General features: G+C 38.8%; 1 protein-coding gene across 1 annotated transcript; it reads left to right on the top strand.

The window, feature by feature from the left end:
* The first annotated feature begins 3,042 nt into the window (after nucleotides 1-3,042).
* On the top strand, nucleotides 3,043-20,881 carry LOC124261975. The gene is made up of 12 exons (XM_046696334.1): nucleotides 3,043-3,132; nucleotides 3,449-3,601; nucleotides 7,619-7,689; nucleotides 12,565-12,697; nucleotides 13,775-13,906; nucleotides 15,809-15,826; nucleotides 17,871-18,103; nucleotides 18,295-18,437; nucleotides 18,925-19,064; nucleotides 19,726-19,819; nucleotides 20,548-20,753; nucleotides 20,871-20,881. The coding sequence occupies exons 1-12, from the start codon at nucleotides 3,051-3,053 to the stop codon at nucleotides 20,879-20,881; spliced, it is 1,416 nt and encodes a 471-aa protein (XP_046552290.1). The 5' UTR covers nucleotides 3,043-3,050.
* The last annotated feature ends 430 nt before the right edge of the window (nucleotides 20,882-21,311 follow it).

The raw sequence follows: 21,311 nt of genomic DNA, 5'->3' as shown, positions 1-21,311 counted from the left end.
CGCTTGACTACTCAACTTCCTCTGGATGTACTGATCTAAACTTACGTTGGTAGTAGAAATGCAACGTTCATATTGCCCCATATGGTTTACGTTAATGACAGATGTAATTAAAATAATTCAGAGAAGATATTTAATCCGAACGTAAACCGTCATCAAACTGTTATCATTTGTTTTTCTGGTAACGTTCGTCTTAACGTAGGGGGCAGACACATCAATAGAACAGCGCGCCAGTTAGCCCTGTGCGAGGATTCTTAATTTAGGTCACAGACACCGTCGTTTGTTTTCTGCCTTAAATTAATCGTAATTATCCTTAGAAAGTATTAAATTTGGCATCTTAGAAAAGAAATACAGTTCGGCCCAACAGCCATCTATAACGTTAAAGCACTCGGACGCAAGCGTCCTCGTGCTTTAACTATAATAGTTCAGGGCAAAAGTGTGTTTTATTACACTATACATGGTGGTAGAGCGAAGTGTATTTCTTAAACATAGAGCAACGACTGGTCCTGGTGCTTAGGTTGTTTTCCACAACGGCAACCTCGGTTTGTTTCTCACACTGTAGGATGCCAGAAGCCAAAACTCCCACTCACTCACATTCTTCTTCCCCAAGGAACCACAACCACGGCACAATGTTTCTTAATCGTTTTTTATTACCCCGGTGAATGTTTTAGGTGAATTGGCATTCAGTGGAGTAAGAATCCTACTTTTAGATTCAGATGTCAAACAATTAAGGCTGTCGGCTTCAGTAAATCTTGGATGTTTGGAAGCCTTTATCTTATCATTTACTCTGGACATTGTCCTTTTAAAGTCTTGGATGTTGCTGAGTTTTAAAAGAGCCTCTAGAACATGTTATGATAACTGGAAGTTACCAATTGATACTGCAATAACTAAAGCAACAGCTCTCGGTGAAAGTAACCTGAAACTCAAGCTCGCTCGTAGTGACGTACATGCTGGCGTGCAGTTGTCTCTCCAGGATGATGGGTTTTTTTCATTTCCAAAGACCTTAGCAGAACCCGATTGTTTAGATATTGCAGTCATCTCTGCGAAAACGATCTACTGTCACTGACAACATTCTAATTTTTATGCAAATCCTTATTAAACATTCGTACAACTTTCAGTGTCGCTGAGTGAGTGAGTGTAGTTTTACGCCGCTTTTAGCAATATACCAGCAACATCACGGAGGGGGACACCAGAAATGGGCTCACACATTGTTCCCATGTGGGGAATCGAACCCGGGTCTTCGGCGTGACGAGCGAACACTTTAACCACTATTCTAACCCACCGCCCCAGTATCGCTGAGCAGGAAATGGTAAATGATGTTGGGCTGCAAAGATACTTTTGAGATCTTCGTGAACGCTGGCAGCAACAGAGTACTAGAAATGAGAAACCTTTTCTGAAACAGTATGTCCAAACAGGGAAGATTAATCTCTTAGAGGTCTTTCAGAGTGGAATGTTGTCTTTGGTTGAATACTCAGAATTAAAACCAGCACATTCTGTCTTGTCATCCAAACATCCAAATCCAGTATAATTGCAGCACAACTACAAAGTGTTTGATCAACGAATTTAGTATATCAGACATATCACTTCTATCAACCTTTAGCTTGACTCTTTGTTCCTCATTTTACAAGATTCCAATGCTCCATAACATCACTCCAAAGAGAAAAGTAGCAAATGAACCACCGAAATCCCTTCAACAATGAATTATCATACTCCTTCAAAAGAAAGACAATACGTATTCACTCATATTTGAGTGGAATTAATACTACATGGATTCTCAAAACGTCAAAAATAATTTGCTTGAAGTAGTTTTGCAATCTCAGAGAACGATCCAGTTCAGTTATAACACAATATTTGACATTGATGAATTGTAAACCACACTAGAAGCTCTTACGATACTAGAACGCTTCATATCTTCACCCTGTTTCTAAACCTGGGTACCATGGATTTGGTTTCATCTTCATCGTCAGAGCTTCTGGCCAGTTTGCTAAAATGAGGTCAAGTCCTTTTTCAGTTTACCCCCAAAAAGTGGCAATAAAATCTGGGGACAGACAATTTTGGAAAGAAGTGGGCGTCCCGTGGAACATTAGTTGTACTCTTCTCCTATCTCAGCTGGCTCTTTATGCATGGCAGTCGGAAATTTTCTGACTGGCCAAAATCGAAACAAGGGAAATTGACCACGACATTTACTTAAGCTTTACCTATATCGATTATCTAAAATAGTTAAAAAATAGTTCAAATAGCCATTTTCCAATATTGATAAAGTACTGCGAAAAGCAGCCAAGTTGATGAGACGGCGTAACGCAGTAATAAGTCATTCTCTCCTCAATTTATCAATGCGAACTATGAATAAATGCGACCTGTCAAGTTTGAATATTCTTTGAAGATTCAAGACACCAACCTTTTGACACTTAATCACATCTTGGGGTTACAAAATCCAATGCCACTAGCCTAACCAAAACATGCTTTAAAACTTCACCGTGACCTTGAATTTTAACCTCCATGTTTAAACTTTTGAAAAAGAATTGCATGAAGCTCTTTGAAGCGTTCCAAGAACAGGCATGCTGAATTGTAAGACTGAAAACATGAAGTCATCTTACGTGTCACATATAGACATTTTGTCACTCTGAATCATAAAAATCTGACTTGGATCCTTGTCAAGATGTCAAATACGCATTGATAGCTGTCGGGCACATGTACGCAACGACATGACAGCGTGAACATTAGTTTGGAAAAAGAAATAAGATAAATCTGTAGCTAAGAATGACAAAGTAAATACTATTGACACATAAATTCAGAAACAGCTAAAGGATCATAGCCTAGTAGCTGTTGAACACTGATGGACATGAACTGCATGCGTTTTCCCAGATGACTGCAACACTAAATATATATAATATGTTCTAATCTGCTATAATGACACTGATACAGGCACCGAACTTTGCCCGTATTAGCCATAATTTGAGCTACAGTGACACCCGTTTCCTGCCTGCAGTTGAAGACAGACAGTTTGTGCATGACTAACAAGCCACAGGCGATAGTTCAGCAGTTTGTTGCAGATGTCGCCGGAAATGGAGGTTGTTTTTACGCTCATGCTTCTTTCCCTGCTGGCTAATATCGCTGACGCTGGAAGAATCCAAGGTATGAACTAAGGGAACATTTCGCTGCCCACGTCAACAGCAAAATATTTCATTTATAACGCAGTCAAAAAAGTCATTGTCCTCGTCAGTGTATGCGTGTTTTTTTGGTGTTTTTTTTGTTTGGAGTTTTTTTGTGTAAGAAGTTAAAGTGTTACATTTTGCATATTTTGAATAACCTTGTATTGTTAGGGGTAAATGAGGTGAAAATTTACACCATAAATATGTGTTTGAGGAGCATGATATTTAGTAAACAATTGGATTTTGTGATATTCACATGAACATTATCTGTATTGAATGGAACCAGTACCTTTTATCAGAATGCACACAGGGATGGAAACGGGTGAACAGAAAGTGCTACAAGCTGATGGAAGAAGAACTGACCAGAGTCAAGGCATATCGTAGATGTCTGAAGCAGTATAATGGTTCTCTTGCAACGATTGCGAATGAAGAAGAAAATGAAGCAGTCCAAGGTATGTCCATGGGCTATCGATACTACAATAAGCGTGCCCACGCGATGATAACACACCTGCACTCTTGCATTTAATGTGAAAAGAAACTCATTGGTATACAAGCAGGATTTTGCTGATAATTCTGGCTTTGTTATTTACGATTTACAAATATACCACCCATCAAAAGTTTAGACTCACTTAAAGCACTCACTATATGCTTTGTATATATGTATGGTTACATCGAAGATGAATTTCTGCACGAACTTCGGGGAACCAACTGAAAATCTTATGAAGATGAATTGCAAGAGGATCATGCATCAAATTGCTGTAAAGCATGTGCAAATATCATGCATGTGAACAGCTGCGTTTTAGAGTAATGTTTTGTTTACGAATTCGCCAATTTTCACTGAGTTTCATCATTTATTGAACTCATGACAATAATCTTGACGTTACAAATGTGTTTTACAACACATCACTTATGTGTAAACAGTACCTTTAAACACTATGAAAGTTTTGCAAAAATTATTTTACAACAGCTGACTAAAGTAAATTAATCAATCTCTCTCTCGGCGTAAAACCATACTCACTCACTCTTATACATATATTAGTTCATACATAAGTTCAGAAGAGCAGTTGAGTGGAGTAAGATCTTGTGCAGATAAAGGAATTTCACATCTAAATATCAATTATACGATCAGACTTTCTAATCAGGGTTAGTAATTATGGTTTGAAACATTGGATAGCCTAAGTACACCCCGTAGTAGAATGTATTTGATGTTACAACTGCATGACCTACTCATTCGTTTATTACAGCGTTCGCTCGTCTCGCCAATTGATCAATGTGTGAAGCCCATTTCTGGTGTCCCCGTGACATAGCTGGAATATTGCTAAAAGCAGCGTAAAACTAAACTCCCTCACTCACTCACACTGTAAACACGAATTCTGCCACCATACCTTGTCAACGTGCTGTAACTCGTAATGTCCCAGTTGAAGACCTTAATCAGAGGTTGTACACCTATGCCCCCCGTGAACTTACTCTCAAGTAGTACCTACATGTCCCTCTTGAACGTATTTTCAAGTTTTGCACGCGGGTCCATCGTGAACTTAATTTCAGTTGTAAATATATGTCCCCAATGAATGTTCTCTCAAATTGTTCATGCATGTCCCTTCTGGCTCATTCTCCACTAAACGTGCATATAGGTGGGTGTGGGTGCTGAGAAATAAAGTGTCTCACAGATTATCATTTGTATAGGCAATCTGCAGAATAACGTCAGGGAAACATATATCTGAAGTGGCTGGACTGTGCGATGCTTGTGCTGGTTTTTATGGTGGTCAACATACATATACCCCCTTTTGTGTATGGGCAGATACGTTACTACACTACTTGTTAGTTGAGAGAACTATATACAAAACAACATGCACATATCAGATATTGATGTATTTTTTTGTATTGTTGATACGTCTTGTAGTACAAAACACATGTCCAGTGGGTACATGTTGCACTTTGAAGTATGCCAAACAGTGTTTGGGTGAAAAAACAAACAACTTCCTCTATTTATTCAATGATTACAAGTATAATATTTTCTTCATAAAAAAGGGAACTGAACCAAGAATGTACATATTCCTCCAGGTGAGGCATTTGTCTGTGCACAACACGGTCAAAGAACAGAAAGATGAAAATATATTAACTTAACCTCTGCAGGAAACTATTTTCACCAAGAGTCAAATTGTCACGTATCTGTCACGTTGGTTGATACTGGTGTCAGCTCATGGGCAATCCGTCCGTCACATAGTGGATTCCAGTTCAGACAGTTGTCACAGTATCAAGATGTCTCCCGAACATAGATAACCCTGTCTCCAGAAGACTGTACATCATCTTCATAGTTCCAGGCACTGTCTTTGATTTCAGTGAGGCAAAATAGGCTGCTGCACCATCATACTCATCCTGGGAGTAGAAAATATACCGGATTGCTTTCTCATTTTCAGATTCCCATTTGTATTGATTACGGGCATCCTGAATTGTACCTTTGCCTTGTCTGATAGCATGTGCTGCCATACGTTTAGATGTCCCCCATATCCCATCGGACCTTTACCATGTCCACACCAAAAATAATTCCATCTGGCTCGGATGTTGTCAAAATAGTCTGTGTGGTTTGCAATGATGTTGAACATAAACCTGTTTCTGTACTGGAAAGATGGACTATCAGTTCAGTAATGGATATCCGTGAGCTTTGGATAGAATTGTTTTCAATTCAGGTATCAGCTTCTGCACGACAATCTCAGCATTAGCATTATGATAGCTTATATCTGACACATAAACCAATTCTTATGAATTAGGTCTTCTGTGTCACTCCTGATGCCATATAGCTGGAATATTGCTGAGTACGGCGTAAACCTAAACTCGATAAACTGTGTCACTCCTGAAATGAAAAAACTGGGTGTAATGAAGCTACTGTAGCATTCCAGTATGCGGACTGAATTGCATCCATGGTCTGGCATATAAAGTCTGCAAAGTCCATCTGTATCAGGGAATGTCCTTGGGGCAAATTCATTTTCAGATCATGGAGCGCTTTGTATTGTGTAGCTACACAAGAGGTGGTACTGATGGGTTTGATACTCTTAACTGAAATGCTGCAGTACTGTAGTAGCTGTAGTGTCTGGTTCAGTTACGTTGGTTATCATCAGATTTCTTTTTGCGTTCGCAATAGGCTTTTTTAATATCGACTCCTGTTTTGGCCATGACTGTCTGAACTTGAAAGTAAAACCCCATTTAGACTTTAGGAATCGTTGATGGTTATCAAAAACTAGAATTTCATGCTTTACCATCTTGTAAAGTTAGTAAAATCTGATAGAATGTACAGTTGAAAATGTGCAACAGATACATTACCAAATGCAACAGATACGTTACTATGAAAGACTTCGGTAAATCATCAATGCATGTTTAAACAGTAAGCTAATTAGAATTGCAATTTATAAATAAACTTTGAATTAAATAGTTAACATAACAAAACCCCAATATAGCATGTTTTTTCAACGTTTAGACTGGTGATGATCCGAGACTGCATGGATAATAAATGCATACCTTTCAGATAGGTGACGTTCCTTCTCATGCGTCCTTCCTAGGAACCAGAAATGCTTCTGTGATAAAAACATCGTTAATTATCACGTCAAACGTGAGTTCTTAACGCGGTAAATTCAAATTTTGACACGGTGGTAACGTATTGGTAACGTATCTGTTCATAATGTATCTGTTGGACATAACATGTATTTAGATGTGTTGGACAAACAGTTAAAGCCAGAAAAGGGCCATAACCCCCAGACTACTCACCAAACTCCATGCACGATGGTCATGTATGAGAGTCGATGAATGTAAGACGATTCATTCCAAAATGGGAAGCAACATATGTAACGTATCTGGTGATATTTTCGCGTACTTGTTACAGTTGAGAGTACTTTCTCAAAAAAACATAATATTGTGAAAGCATGCGTCTTTTAACTGATTGTTAAATATTGTTTTATGTTCATTTGCGGTTGAGATGACATTATAAGTATTGTTATATACCTTCAATTTTGATTTCATAATGCAACATGATTTTAGGTAACGTATCTGTCAGTTATTTTGGCGACACCTACCTCTGAGTCTGGCTTGAAAAACACTGACATGTTTAGGTATTGGAATCGTACTAAATATATTCTTATGTTATCGAGACAACATTAAAACCTAATATTTAGAAAATATGTTCACTATTTCGACTATGACATGTATAAATGTAACTGCACTGTTGGTTGGCGGCATGTAATTTATGTAAAACTGGCACATTTAAGAGCCTGAAAGTAAATAAAATCCGTTTCTATAACTTCTGTTACACATGTTCTGACACTGTCATATCATAAGGTACACTTTGGAGTATCAATTGCCCATTACCAACAAAACATTTTACAACTATCCCAAAGCGACGCCATTGTCTGTTAAATGCACGTTTAGTGGAGAATGAACCTTCTAACGAACAACTTATACGTTATTATGACTATTTCCAGATCTTGTTCATGGCCACAACGACTCGTGGATCGCTCTAAGGCACCTGTACGGAAGGTACAACATGGATCCGGTGAGTAGCGTCCTCACTACTGAGAAATAGGCGTTTAGTTTAAACTGATATTGATTCAGTAACTGACCATCAAGAGCAAGGCATGACACACAAAACTTCCCTCGGGTAAACGATCACGGACCCTCCATTTTCTTCTCATGATAACTATACATCACATGCATAAGGGGGCGGTAAAATAGCCTTGTGGTTACAGCGTTTGCTCGTCACGCTGAAGACTTTGGTTCTATTCTCCTCGTGTGTAAGCTCATTTTTGGTGTCACTGGAATATTGCTAAAAGCGGCCTAACACTAGATTCACTCTCGTCATGTAAAACTTAATCCAAGAAAGTATGACACCTTATACGGTAATCTGAGGTATACATAAGAAAGCCCACTTCCGGTGCTTTGTGTTTTTTTGCCGAAATATAACGACATCGTAAATATTTTGAAAAGTGTTTTGATTCAATTTTCCATATATATAACGTAAATATTTTGAAAAGTGTTTTGATTAAATTTTCCAAATATATAACGTAAATATTTTAAAAAGTACTTTGATTCAATTTTCCAAATATATAAAGCAAAATATTTTGAAAAGTGTTTTGATTTAATTTTCCAAACATATAACGTAAATATTTTGAAAAATATTTTGAATTCTACGTACAACACACAAATATTGTGTACATATTGCTAAAACTCCAAAGCAAATGTACCAGCTTGGGTGCCGGGTGCTGAGAGCAGGCAGTAGTCTCCTCATCACTATGCTTCTGCTGATGCGCTGACCCAACGCCATTGATGCTATCAGGTCACTGTAAGCATCCGTTTGCGCAGATGGAGAATGCGCAGTTGATGGTCTCCTCGTGTGGCGGTCCCTGTGATTCTTGAAGTTCTGGGACTCTCAGATGTCTACCCAGTCTGTCTGACGCCTGTTTTTACCCAGATGATTGTCTGCCTTCAGCACGTTCTGTCATTATGGTTTTTGGAACCATATTGACAATCCAATGGCTCATACTCGCTCCGTTACTGAGAATAGATCGATCAAGTCTGTCAATCAAAACTGGCGCATGCGTCATTAATATATAATTACATAAATGTATACAGACACATAAGGTGCACGAAGTAGTAAATGGGCAATATTTTTTTCTGCTTTGTTCATGAAAAGGTATAGTTTTCACATTATTGTGTAAATAAATAAAGGCGCCACGCGCAGTGTTGACACGACCAGTAACTTGAACATGTGGTTGTGTTCACGGTTTTATAACATACTTCAGTTACCGTTCCCCTGTTCATATCTTAGACGGACGTGAATTGCCAGATAGATCTTTGGTCCGAACGAAAACACTCTTCCCACTCTTAGCAGCTGGCCGAGAAGATTTTCATTGGGCATGTAACTCATTTTCACTCGCCAATTGCAATCTGTCAACTAACATATATTAAAAATAAAATACGAATAACTTTCCTCTGTAAATATCATTCACAAACGACGGATACCAATAAAACTACCATAAGCAGAATTCATCAAAAACGTTCTCAATCGCGTACGTTTCGCCGGCGGTGACGCCATTGTGATTAGTCAGTGCATGGTTATGCGCCCTAACGTCAAAAATGAAGTGGGTGGGGCTTATCGGCCGGGACTGGATCGGTCTATTAGCTTAGAATTTTGATGTGTGCCCATAACAGGTATACCACTGTTAATTTCAGTCAACACCATGACATGCCAGCTCGATTCAAAATAATCATGATATCCCAAAATCACAAATAAATAACTTTTCAAAATGTTTAGGCTGATATTATAACACAATCCAAAAACACTAGGTGAGTACCTTCACTTGTACTTAATTTAGAACAATGTGCATGTACGAGGTATTGAAGGTATTTTCTGCATCAAATTGATAAATTCTACTTCTGAATGACGTCTAGATAAAGAACATAGATACGTCACAAATCTGACACAAATGGGCATCTTGTGTTTACGTAGTGCCCCTTTGTGAAGTACCAATGCTTAATAGGGAACTTACGGTATACACCCTTTCATTCTGTGCAAACATAACATTCTTACGTCACATTCTGTACAAACATAACATTCTTACGTCACATTCTGTACAAACATAAGTCCTACGTCACATTCTCTGCAAACATAACAGTCTTACGTCACATTCTGTGCAAACATAACAGTCTTACATCACATTCTGTACAAACATAAGTCTCGTCACATTCTGAGGATGAATTTAACATTCTCACATCACATTCTGTACAAACATAACAGTCTTACGTCACATTCTGTGCAAACATAACATTCTTACGTCACATTCTGTGCAAACATAACAGTCTTACGTCACATTCTGTGCAAACATAACAGTCTTACGTCACATTCTGTACAAACATAACAATCTTACATCACATTCTGTACAAACATAACAGTCTTACGTCACATTCTGTACAAACATGTCTTACGTCACATTCTGTGCAAGCATAACAGTCTTACGTCACATTCTGTGCAAACATAACAGTCTTACGTCACATTCTGTGCAAACATAAAATTCTCACGTCACATTCTGTACAAATATAACAGTCTTACGTCACATTCTATTCAAACATTACAGTCTTACATCACATTCTGTGTAAACATAACATTCTTACATCACATTCTGTACAAATATAGCAGCCTTACATCACATTCTGTACAAACATAACATTCTTACATCACATTCTGTTCAAACATAACAGTCTTACGTCACATTCTGTACAAATATAACAGTCTTACGTCACATTCTATTCAAACATTACAGTCTTACATCACATTCTGTACAAACATAACATTCTTACGTCACATTCTGTACAAATATAGCAGTCTTACGTCACATTCTATACAAACATAACAGTCTTACATCACATTCTGTGCAAACATAAGTCTTACGTCACATTCTGTGCAAACATAACATTCTCACGTCACATTCTCTTCAAACATAACAGTCTTACGTCACATTCAATTCAAACACTACAGTCTTACATCACATTCTGTACAAACATAACATTCTTACGTCACATTCTCTGCAAACATAACAGTCTTACGTCACATTCTCTGCAAACATAACAGTCTTACGTCACATTCTGTGCAATATAACAGTCTTACGTCACATTCAAACATTACAGTCTTACATCACATTCTGTGCAAACATAACAGTCTTACGTCCCATTCTGTGCAAACATAACCGTCTTACGTCACATTCTGTACAAACATAACATTCTTACGTCACATTCTCTGCAAACATAACAGTCTTACGTCACATTCTCTGCAAACATAACAGTCTTACGTCACATTCTGTGCAATATAACAGTCTTACGTCACATTCAAACATTACAGTCTTACATCACATTCTGTGCAAACATAACAGTCTTACGTCCCATTCTGTGCAAACATAACCGTCTTACGTCACATTCTGTACAAACATAACAGCCTTACATCACATTCTGTACAAATATAACAGCCTTACGTCACATTCTGTACAAATATAACAGTCTGACGTCACATTCTGTACAAACATAACATTCTTACGTCACATTCTGTACAAATATAACAGTCTAACGTCACATTCTGTACAAACATAACATTCGTACATCACAGTCTGTTCAAACATAACAGTCTTACGTCACATTCTGTACAAATATAACAGTCTTACGTCACATTCTATTCGAACATTACAGTCTTACATCACATTCTGTGCAAACATAACATTCTTACATCACATTCTGTACAAATATAACAGTCTAACGTCACATTCTGTACAAACATAACATTCTTACATCACATTCTGTTCAAACATAACAGTCTTACGTCACATTCTGTACAAATATAACAGTCTTACGCCACATTCTATTCAAACATTACAGTCTTACATCACATTCTGTACAAACATAACATTCTTACGTCACATTCTGTACAAATATAGCAGTCTTACGTCACATTCTATACAAACATAACAGTTTTACATCACATTCTGTGCAAACATAACAGTCTTACGTCACATTCTGTTCAAACATAACAGTCTTACGTCACATGCAGTCTTACGTCACATCTCTGTTCAAACATAACATTCTTACCATGCTCTTGTTCCAAAACACCGTCTACGTCACATTCTGTGTACACATTCTGTACAAACATAACAGTCACATTCTCTGCAAACATAACAGTCTTACGTCACATTCTGTGCAAACATAACAGTCTTACGTCACATTCTCTGCAAACATAACAGTCTTACGTCACATTCAATTCAAACATTACAGTCTTACATCACATTCTGTGCAAACGAAACAGTCTTACATCACATTCTGTGCAAACATAACAGTCTTACGTCACATTCTGTACAAACATAACAGTCTTATGTCACATTCTCTGCAAACATAACAGTCTTACGTCACATTCTGTACAAACATAACAGTCTTACATCACATTCTTTACAAACATCTGTACAAACATAAGTCTTACATCACATCCTATACAAACATAACAGTCTTACATCACATTCTGTACAAACATAACAGTCTTACGTCACATTCTGTTCAAACATTACAGTCTTACGTCACATTGAATTCAAACATTACAGTCTTACGTCACATTCTGTGCAAACATAACAGTCTTACGTCACCTCCTGTACAAACATAACAGTCTTACGTCACATTCTGTTCAAACAGAACAGTCTTACGTCACATTCTGTACAAATATAACAGTCACTACTTCGCCATTCTGCAATTACCATTGCGTCACATCAACTTTGAACACCCATTTTCAATGTTATTCTTTTTTTTTTAGTTATATGTCTGCTGGTTGAAGACAGTCCAAATAGAACATTCTGTAGATGTAAACAAGTATAGCGCATATTCTCGTTTATTCTACTTTCAGTTGACGTTTAGTAAGTTTGAAGGTCGACCCATTCCACGGCGAGGACAAGTATGTGTACATATATCACCAAATGGCTCTTGGCGACTTGCCAGATGCAATGTTCACAGCCCTTTTGTGTGTGAGCGAAGAGCTGGTAAGAAAGTTATGCTTGTATACTTCGATCCGCCTCGTAAACGAGCTGATTCATGTTTTACAAATTAAAGCAGTAAGTGATAAAAATAAATGTAAATAACATATTAAGATTGCCTTATATTATCACTAAACAAAAGATGAAGAAAATGTCATGAATAGGGTACATAATTTTCAGTTTCAAAAGTCTTCTTTTACTTGAAGTCATTCAATAAAACGCAGGAAAGGCTAGATGACGGTAGGCATGTTAATACGATTGCCATGGTAGGCGTGTTACAAATGACTGATGGTAGGCGTGTTACATATATTTGATGGTAGGTATGTTGCATATGTTTGATGGTAGGCGTGTTACATATGTTTGATGCTAGGCGTGGAACATATGTTTGATGGTATTCGTGGAACATATGTTTGATGGTAGGCGTGGAACATATGTTTGATGGTAAGCGTGGGACATATGTTTGGTGGTAAGCATGGAGCAAATGTTTGATGTTAGACGTGTTGCATATGTTTGATGGTAATCGTGAAACCCATGTTGGATGGTAAGCGTGGGACATGTTTGATGGTAATCGTTGAACACATGTTTGATGATAGGCGTGTTACATATGTTTGATAGTAGGCGTGTTGCATATGTTTAATGGTAGGCGTGTTACATATGTTTGATGGTAGGCGTGTTGCATATGTTTGATGGTAAGCGTGGAACATATGTTTGATGATAGGCGTGTTACATATGTTTGATAGTAAGCGTGTTGCATATGTTTAATGGTAGGCGTGTTACATATGTTTAATGGTAGGCGTGTTACATATGTTTGATGGTATGTTTAATGGGAGGCGTGTTACATATGGTTGATGGTAGGCGTGTTGCATATGTTTGATGGTAAGCGTGGAACATATGTTTGATGATAGGCGTGTTACATGTTTGATGGTAGGCGCGTTGATGGTAGGCGTGTTGCATATGTTTAATGGTAGGCGTGTTACATATGTTTAATGGTAGGCGTGTTACATGTGTTTGATGGTAGGCGTGTTACATATGAAACCATGTTTAGATAGCAGGCATATAAGTAAAGAGAATCTGTATTTTCAGATTGTGACACTGGATGGTTTGGAGAACGCAACTGTGATGGCCGGTGCCACTGTTACCTGAACTATGGCTGTCACAACAGAGGTTGTCCGTACGGGTGCGAACCGGGATGGACCGGGTATATGTGTGCCCAACGTGAGTATAAAATACCACTGTTGCTTCCCAATGTACAGTTTTCCCAGAAATTATTGAGAAAATCATTGCTTCCTAATACTGATAATAAAATTGTAAACGGATCGCCGACGACCTTGTCAGATTGTGAGTAAGGGAAACTTGAAAAGCGTTCAGAATATCAGAAATGGGATGATTAATAGAGGAAGTCCTCAGGTATGTGATGAAACCCTTAGACAAGAATTACAAAGACTTAACTGGGTGAGAAAGACGTTTAATCCGGTGAAGGGCTCACGAAACTTGGGATAGTGTTTTCTTTACTGATGAAAGTTCTGTCGGGCTTTTTCCTAACTATGTGGACATTTGAACAAAAGATCCCGTGAACCCTATCTACCAACGCCCCAAACAGCCCGAAATGTCACATGTGGGATGAGTTAGTATCACGTTGACGCCATTGTGTATTTTCACTGGATATGACGAAGGAACGACATATTGACGTATTAAATGGTCTCCTCCTTCTAAAGGCCTGAACACTGTATGAAGATAACTGGATTTTCCATCATGATAACTAATGGTGTTCCGATTAATTGAAATAATCGAAGATTGGTAGCAGTGACCAAACGACCAAGCAATCGATCACAATTTCTCATAATCGAACACAAACGATTTTGGAACTACTGTTTTAGTCTTTGACAATGGAACATATCTTAGAAGTTGTCAGGGCCTGAAAACGTGTTTAATTCTTAGAAAACTCGCTTCACAAACTGAAAAGCCATGACCGAATGTTTCTCTAAGATTCAAGGAAGTTTATGTTCATGATATATAAGTCATCACTTTAAAGTAGCAAGTTGCATCATGTTATACATATCTGCAATAACAACCTGGATAGGAAAATCTGAAAAATGAGGCTAACCAATTTTTTTCGATGATTGTTCGTTGGTAATGAACCAATCATCAATTGTGAGATTTCAACTAATTCCCAACACTAATGATAACGACCCAAAACACACTGCGGGCTACACAAAACAGAGGTTGTCGGACGAAAATGTTCATGTTTTCGACTGGCCTAGCTAAAGTTGAGATCTTAGCCTATTGAGAATGTGTGGGGACTAATGAAGGACAGAATAAACCAAACAGAACTTAGAAATATTGAGGATATGAAGAAAGAAGAGGTCGAATATTGGATACGCTGTCACACGATTTCCTACAAATTTGATCGGTAGTGTACATTGTACCTAGGCGCATTCACTCGTGTATTGCAGGGCAAGGAGGTCTCACAAAATACTGAAAAGACTCTTAGGCTGTAAGAGAATCATATCTCAACATATTCATTTAAACAAAACTTCTATAGTTTATATACATGTATTAGATATTTGCCGAAACAACATTCTCAAGAATTTTTGGGAATACTATATACGTATTACTTACCATAGTTTGAATGTTGAACAACTAGGATAAAGGGTTGGTATATTTCTGCGCGTATACTATGATACACTTTGACCATTTCATTATATAAACTTATAAATGAATACTCGTGTCAGCATTGTAGAAACTACAGGGGAAAATGTTTAACAACATGATTTTACAGAAGGGGGTCCTTGTCCTTGATGCCGACGGCCCACTGAAGGGAGGTAATCCAAATGTTCTCGTCGATCAGAGCCTGGATCGCTTCACCTGGCCGAAGAAAACAAAACGTATTTGACACGAAAATAGAAGTACAACTATTCAGTTTATTTGGATTAAGTGCCGCAAATCGTATGTTTGGTGAAGACTCTGACCATGGGTAGTGTCAACCCAAGGAAACTAGACGAGTTAAGTTTCAGGTATACTAACATAGTATTACTAATATCGCTTAAAACTGGCCGCAAGCTGTACTTGAATTGTTGTGCATGGTGCTGCACACTGATGTTGACATTTATTTTCCAGGGAGGAAAAAAACTAAAGGTAAGCATACTGGCTATTTTTTTTTTAATTTACGAATAATATTGTTTTGTTGGTCAGTGCTATTATGTCCTGGCTGTTGCCAAATATATTGATAGATCTCAGTTATAGACAGACTGAATGATGTACTCCTGCATTCTGGTAAAACTAAATAATGTGTTATGTGAGGAATGATCTTCTCGTAATTCGTGTCGTGTCCTTCACACTCATACCAACACATACTCACACCACGATGTACAGAAAATCCCGAGACGTTGCGGGCATTACGTCCAATACCGGCCCTACAGTCATGCTTTTAAGAACTAAATACACAGCAGTACGGCATGTTTCTGAAGGCATTAGGTAAATAGACTTTCTCTGTTGATGGACAAATATGTCTACCTCCTTCATCAAGCAGCTCAAACACCCTTCCATGTGGAAATGGTTTCAACTATTGGGAAGGAAACAGGTGGGCAGATGTGTCCAAAAAGGGAAGGAAAAGCCTTGGAGATGATGTTTTATCACTAAGACCTTCAACTACCACAAGTTGCACTGGGCAACATTCCAGTTATTTGGCATAGGTCTGTAAATAATCGAGTCTGGACCAGACAATCCAGTGATCAATTGGAATACCATGACATGTGTCAACCAAGTCAGCAAGCCTAACCACCCTATCCCGTTAGTCGCCTCTTACGACAAGTATGGGTTACTGGAGATCAATTCTAACCCGGATCGTCACGGGTAATCAGCAAATGGGAAACGCTGCCTAGTGGAATCCACCAAGAGCCTTCGGAGAATGCGTGTAATCAAGTGATCAACATCATGAGCATCGATCTACGCAATTTGGGATACGATGACGTGTCAACCGAATCAGCGAGCCTAACCACCCGGTCTTGTTAGTCGCCTCTGACGACAAAAATGGGTTGCTGAAGACGTATCCTTACCCAGATCAATAAGGATAATGTTGATGAAATACGTGTTAAACATTCAAAGTAAATTTCAACTTTCCATTTTTAATCGTAGAATATGTGTAATTTTAACGTATGGCTAGATTCATCTCAATTGCTAACAGCTGAAGGGATGAATACTTATGGATGATCGTCGACTCATCCTTTGTTGTGGGGTTTTATCATTTCACTTAAAATGTTGATAGATTTATAACTTGCTTTAGTCACGTACGTCCTTTTCAAACCAGGCCCAACCAGATTGTAACCATGATTGTAACCATGGGGTTGCCACTATCATCTAGAAACTACACAAGAGTTAAAACACTCGAAACACGTTACGTTCTCTGTCGATGGCTTTGGTTGTGTCAGATTGCCGAGACCACTAATAGCCAGTTATGGTAATCTGTTTTGGCAACTGCCTGGGACGGAAGCCGAAGTCCCTGAAATGTCATCAAAGATTTGTTGTAATAGCAAGACAATGTATCTTTGCAAACGTGTCTGGTCCCCATGTGGTCAACATTCAAGGTGCTAGGGCTTCAGTAAATTCTTCAAATACCTTCATTGTGACCAGATTTCACACCCTAAGATGTCCACCCGTTATTATTGAATAATAATAATCAGTCATCTTCTATAGCGCACAGTCTCCAAACACCAAAAGTGATTGCTCGCGGCGCTTAATCAGAATCTGATTATTATTACCCCGGATAACCTAAGCTGCCTGTTAGGCGCTAGAAGGTTATAGTCTCACGACTTTATCCAACCGGGTACCCATTTTCTGATGGGAGAACATAGGAAATTTTTAACAAACTCACTTGCCTAAGGTGAGACCACATGTATCGTTGTGGGGCAGGACTGAAGACCTAGAAACTCTCAGGATAATCTGAGATTATCTCAGATAATCTGTAATCACAAATATGTCCAATGTTACATTTGACACTTTCTAAAATTCATGGTTTATTCATCGTTGAATATGTGTAACAGCCAACGCTCCATGCAGTCCATGTTTGTTACGTAACCCTCAGCCACTCCTACAGGCCCTGATGTCGGTCATCTGATATCCATCACTTCATTGTATGGATGGAATGATGTAGCATTGCTTACCTTGAATTACGTGTTTGCAGTGTCTTCCTACTGTCTGAAAGAAAGGGAAGGAGAGTACTCTCTGAATGTTTCCTTCACCCGCCGTGAGCTCTACTCAACCTACGTAACATTTGGGGCTGTGGACGCTAAAGGGGTGATCAGTCCAAGATGTAAGAAGATAAACGCCCAAATGACCCGTCGTGATGAAATCCGTTTTCGTGTTCAAGTTCACAACGTTTCCGGAGTTTTGGAATCGAAATGTCCATTTGAAACGGTAAGAATCAACAGAACATCAAACCAATAATGCATTTGTTAACGTATGTGTTTCTTAAGCTTGTTCCACATCATATACGCAATTTGCTAATGACCGATGTCAGGTATATAATTGAACACATCGTCAAGTGTTGGATGTGCTGTTGGAATGACTTGACATTTATTTGATTATTTGTGTTCACAAAAATCTAGCTGTCTGGGGGGATCCTGCAATGGACGTTCAGACTTGAGAAGAAAGGTGGTATAGAGTCATTTGAGGATGAGGAACATCAGGTCCAGTGTGATCTGTCTGAAGCTGATGGGGTATATGACACTCAGAGCATCGAGATAGAGCAGTAGGTTTCTCAAACACATTTGAATCCAAGCTTCCTTTCAGTGACATGACAAATACAATCGAAGTAATAAGTATTGGAAATAAGAAGATTTACCGTCTTTTCAGACAATTACGACATATATTTTGGAAATATAAGTTACCCTGGGATGTGAATGACTAACATAGTTGATCACGGGCTGGGCTTTCTAGATGTTGTTCACTGAAGGTTTTGTTTGTCTCGAACAACGCAAAAAGGGCCTCTTCAGGAAAACGTCAAACACAATGCGACACAGACTAGGGTCACCGGTTACTGCAGAATAGACATACACAGTTCAGGCGACTAAACCCAAGGCAAATACCATCTTTATAAAGTCTTCCAATAGCATGTTGAAATGAAAATGCATGGATGTCAACTTCTGTGATATGAGGAACACCACGTTTCGGAGTATAGTCTTACTCCTTCATCACTTTGTTTGTATATCAACCTTAACATCTTTTTTTTGTTTCAGGATTCGCGAGAGATCCTTAATAGTTGCCACACAGACAAGAGTCAATATTCGGACATACGTGGCCTACCCTGATGCACTGGAGCCAGTGGCAAACGTTAGTCTTGGCGGTCACGCCAGACTGGTTGTCACGCTTCCTGAAGGTTAATTGATCAATCATGTCCTTGTACATGGGAGGAGTCACTGTCTAGACCGTTATATAAATCACCAGCTTCTAATAATGATGACTTTTACTAACGCCCAAGGACCCGTGAAGATCCGGGGTAGAACGGTCTTCAGCAACCCATGTGCTTGCCATAACAAGGCGACTATCTTGTCGTAAGAGGCGACTAACGGGATCGGGTGGTCAGTTTCGCTGACTTGGTTGACAAATGTCATCGGTTCCCAATTGCGCAGATCGATGCTCATGCTGTTGATCACTGGATTGTCTGGTCCAGACTCGATTATTTACAGACCGCCGCCATATAGCTGGAATATTGCTGAGTGCGGCGTAAAACTAAACTCACTCACTCACTAACGCCCAAGAGCTGATAGAGACTGCAAGCCAATTGAGATTGACATATAGAGAAAGGGTCTTGAAAGAGATGTGTTTATAAGAGTGTCTTGAACAGATAGAGAGTTGCAGGTTTCCACTAGCTGCTTTAAGAGGGATGAGACGATTGCTGTAAATGATGTTTGTATAATTTTACAATAAGCTTACCTTTGAGGAGACTTAACTGTTGTTCTCAGTTTGGCGACATCTTGGGGTACATGCATTTGTAGTCATACCCATGTAGCTTAACCTGTCCATATTTTTTGTTCCAGGGGATGATTTTGTCAATCCGTTCTTTTACCCTCGGGCCTGTCAAGCTTTATCTCCAGATGGGAAGGTTTCTTTTCCATTGACTTCCCCCTATGGGTCAGTATGAGGTCCTACTTCACATTCCATATAATCAAAGGGCTATTTCGGGGCATTTGTTTATAAAAGCTCCCATTATTCCAGATCCGGATTAGAATTGGTCTTCAGTAACCCATCCTTGTCGTAAGAGGCGACTAACGGGGTTGGGGTGATCAGGTTCGCATACTTGGTTGACACATGTCATCATATCCCAATTGCGTTGATCGATGTTCATGCCGTTGATCACTGGATTGTCTGGTCCAGACTTGCATATCTACAGACAGCCGCCACATACCTGGGAATATTGCTGAGTGCGGCGTTAAACAACAACCAACTAATGAATTTATGGTTACAAAGTCATACATTTGTTGGAGATATCGTATTTAGATATAGGTTAATAGGATCCTCACGACAGCTAGTAAGCTGGCCTAATAAAACCCCATTTTTATTAGATATGAAATGTATATGAACAAACGTGTTTAAATGGATTCTTAAGAGAATATTAGGATCCAACATTCTGAGTAGACGTTTTTTAACATCTCTGAAACTACTGCTGTTAAAATTTCACAAGCAAGCTGAAACTGTGTGAAAATGACAATGGTATGGGTAAACGTAGATTAAGTTTGTGGTGCTAGTTCAAGATCGGTATCTATATTTGGAGAAGCAGATGATCCACATTTGAAGTGTCCAAACGCTGTTCTCAATAAAGCATGCAGCCAAGATTGTTTATCTTAGTTTATCTATTTCAGCTGTCGGAAGCACTACCGTTTCGGCTTTGGAATAATGGAAAAGGTCTCTGGTGTGATCCAGTCGGGGACATTTCCCATGTTTCGGCTTCCTGGCTACACCGAACTGGTGTTCAGTTGTACTCTTGTAGTACCTCATTTGAACCATGTAAAATATCAGGCACCGGTTAGTGTTCGTTTAGTATGTACTGATAGGATAAACACCTTCTGTGTCATGTCATCGTATCCCAATTTTGTAGATCGATGCTCATGCTGTTGATCACTGGATTGTCTGGTGCAGACTCGATTATTACAGAACGCCGCCATATAGCTGGAATATTGCTGAGTACGGCGTTAACCAACCCACCAGAAAACAAAGTGCGATAGAGAAGCGTACCAAAATGGAATATTTCTTTATACATCAGGGTATCTCCTTTCATCCATAGCGGCATTAAACATTAAACCAACAAACAACCACGAATATAAGATATCTTTGAAAACTACGCATACATAGATACACATGGGCAACTCGACAGCAGTTTTAGGCTGTCCGTATTTCTTCCCATCTCCCACCAGTCCCGATGTACCACCCTGAGGTATCTCCCACCAGTCCTGATGTACCACCCTCAGGTGAAATGATGAACAGTTTACGTATTTCAGTTTTCTAAGTCACTGTGGAAATCTTTTTCCTGATAAAGATATGTTTACCCTTGCACACACACTCATGAATGGATGTCTTGATGTTTCTTCATCAATTTTAATTAAAAATATATTTCCGTAACAAAGCG

This window comes from Haliotis rubra, unplaced genomic scaffold, assembly GCF_003918875.1.
Source record: "Haliotis rubra isolate DU_JTF1 unplaced genomic scaffold, ASM391887v1 Scf819, whole genome shotgun sequence".
In the NCBI taxonomy this organism is placed as follows: Eukaryota; Metazoa; Mollusca; class Gastropoda; order Lepetellida; family Haliotidae; genus Haliotis; species Haliotis rubra.
Note: the sequence above shows the minus strand (reverse complement) of the source record. Positions and strands in the feature narration are given on the sequence as shown.

Coding starts and splice junctions, on each gene's coding strand:
- LOC124261975 (XM_046696334.1), top strand. CDS start 3,051: ATGTCGCCGGAAATGGAGGTTGTTTTTACGCTCATGCTTCTTTCCCTG. Junction 19,065..19,725: donor GGTTGTCACGCTTCCTGAAG/GTTAATTGATCA, acceptor TTTTTGTTCCAG/GGGATGATTTTGTCAATCCG. Junction 19,820..20,547: donor CCATTGACTTCCCCCTATGG/GTCAGTATGAGG, acceptor TATCTATTTCAG/CTGTCGGAAGCACTACCGTT.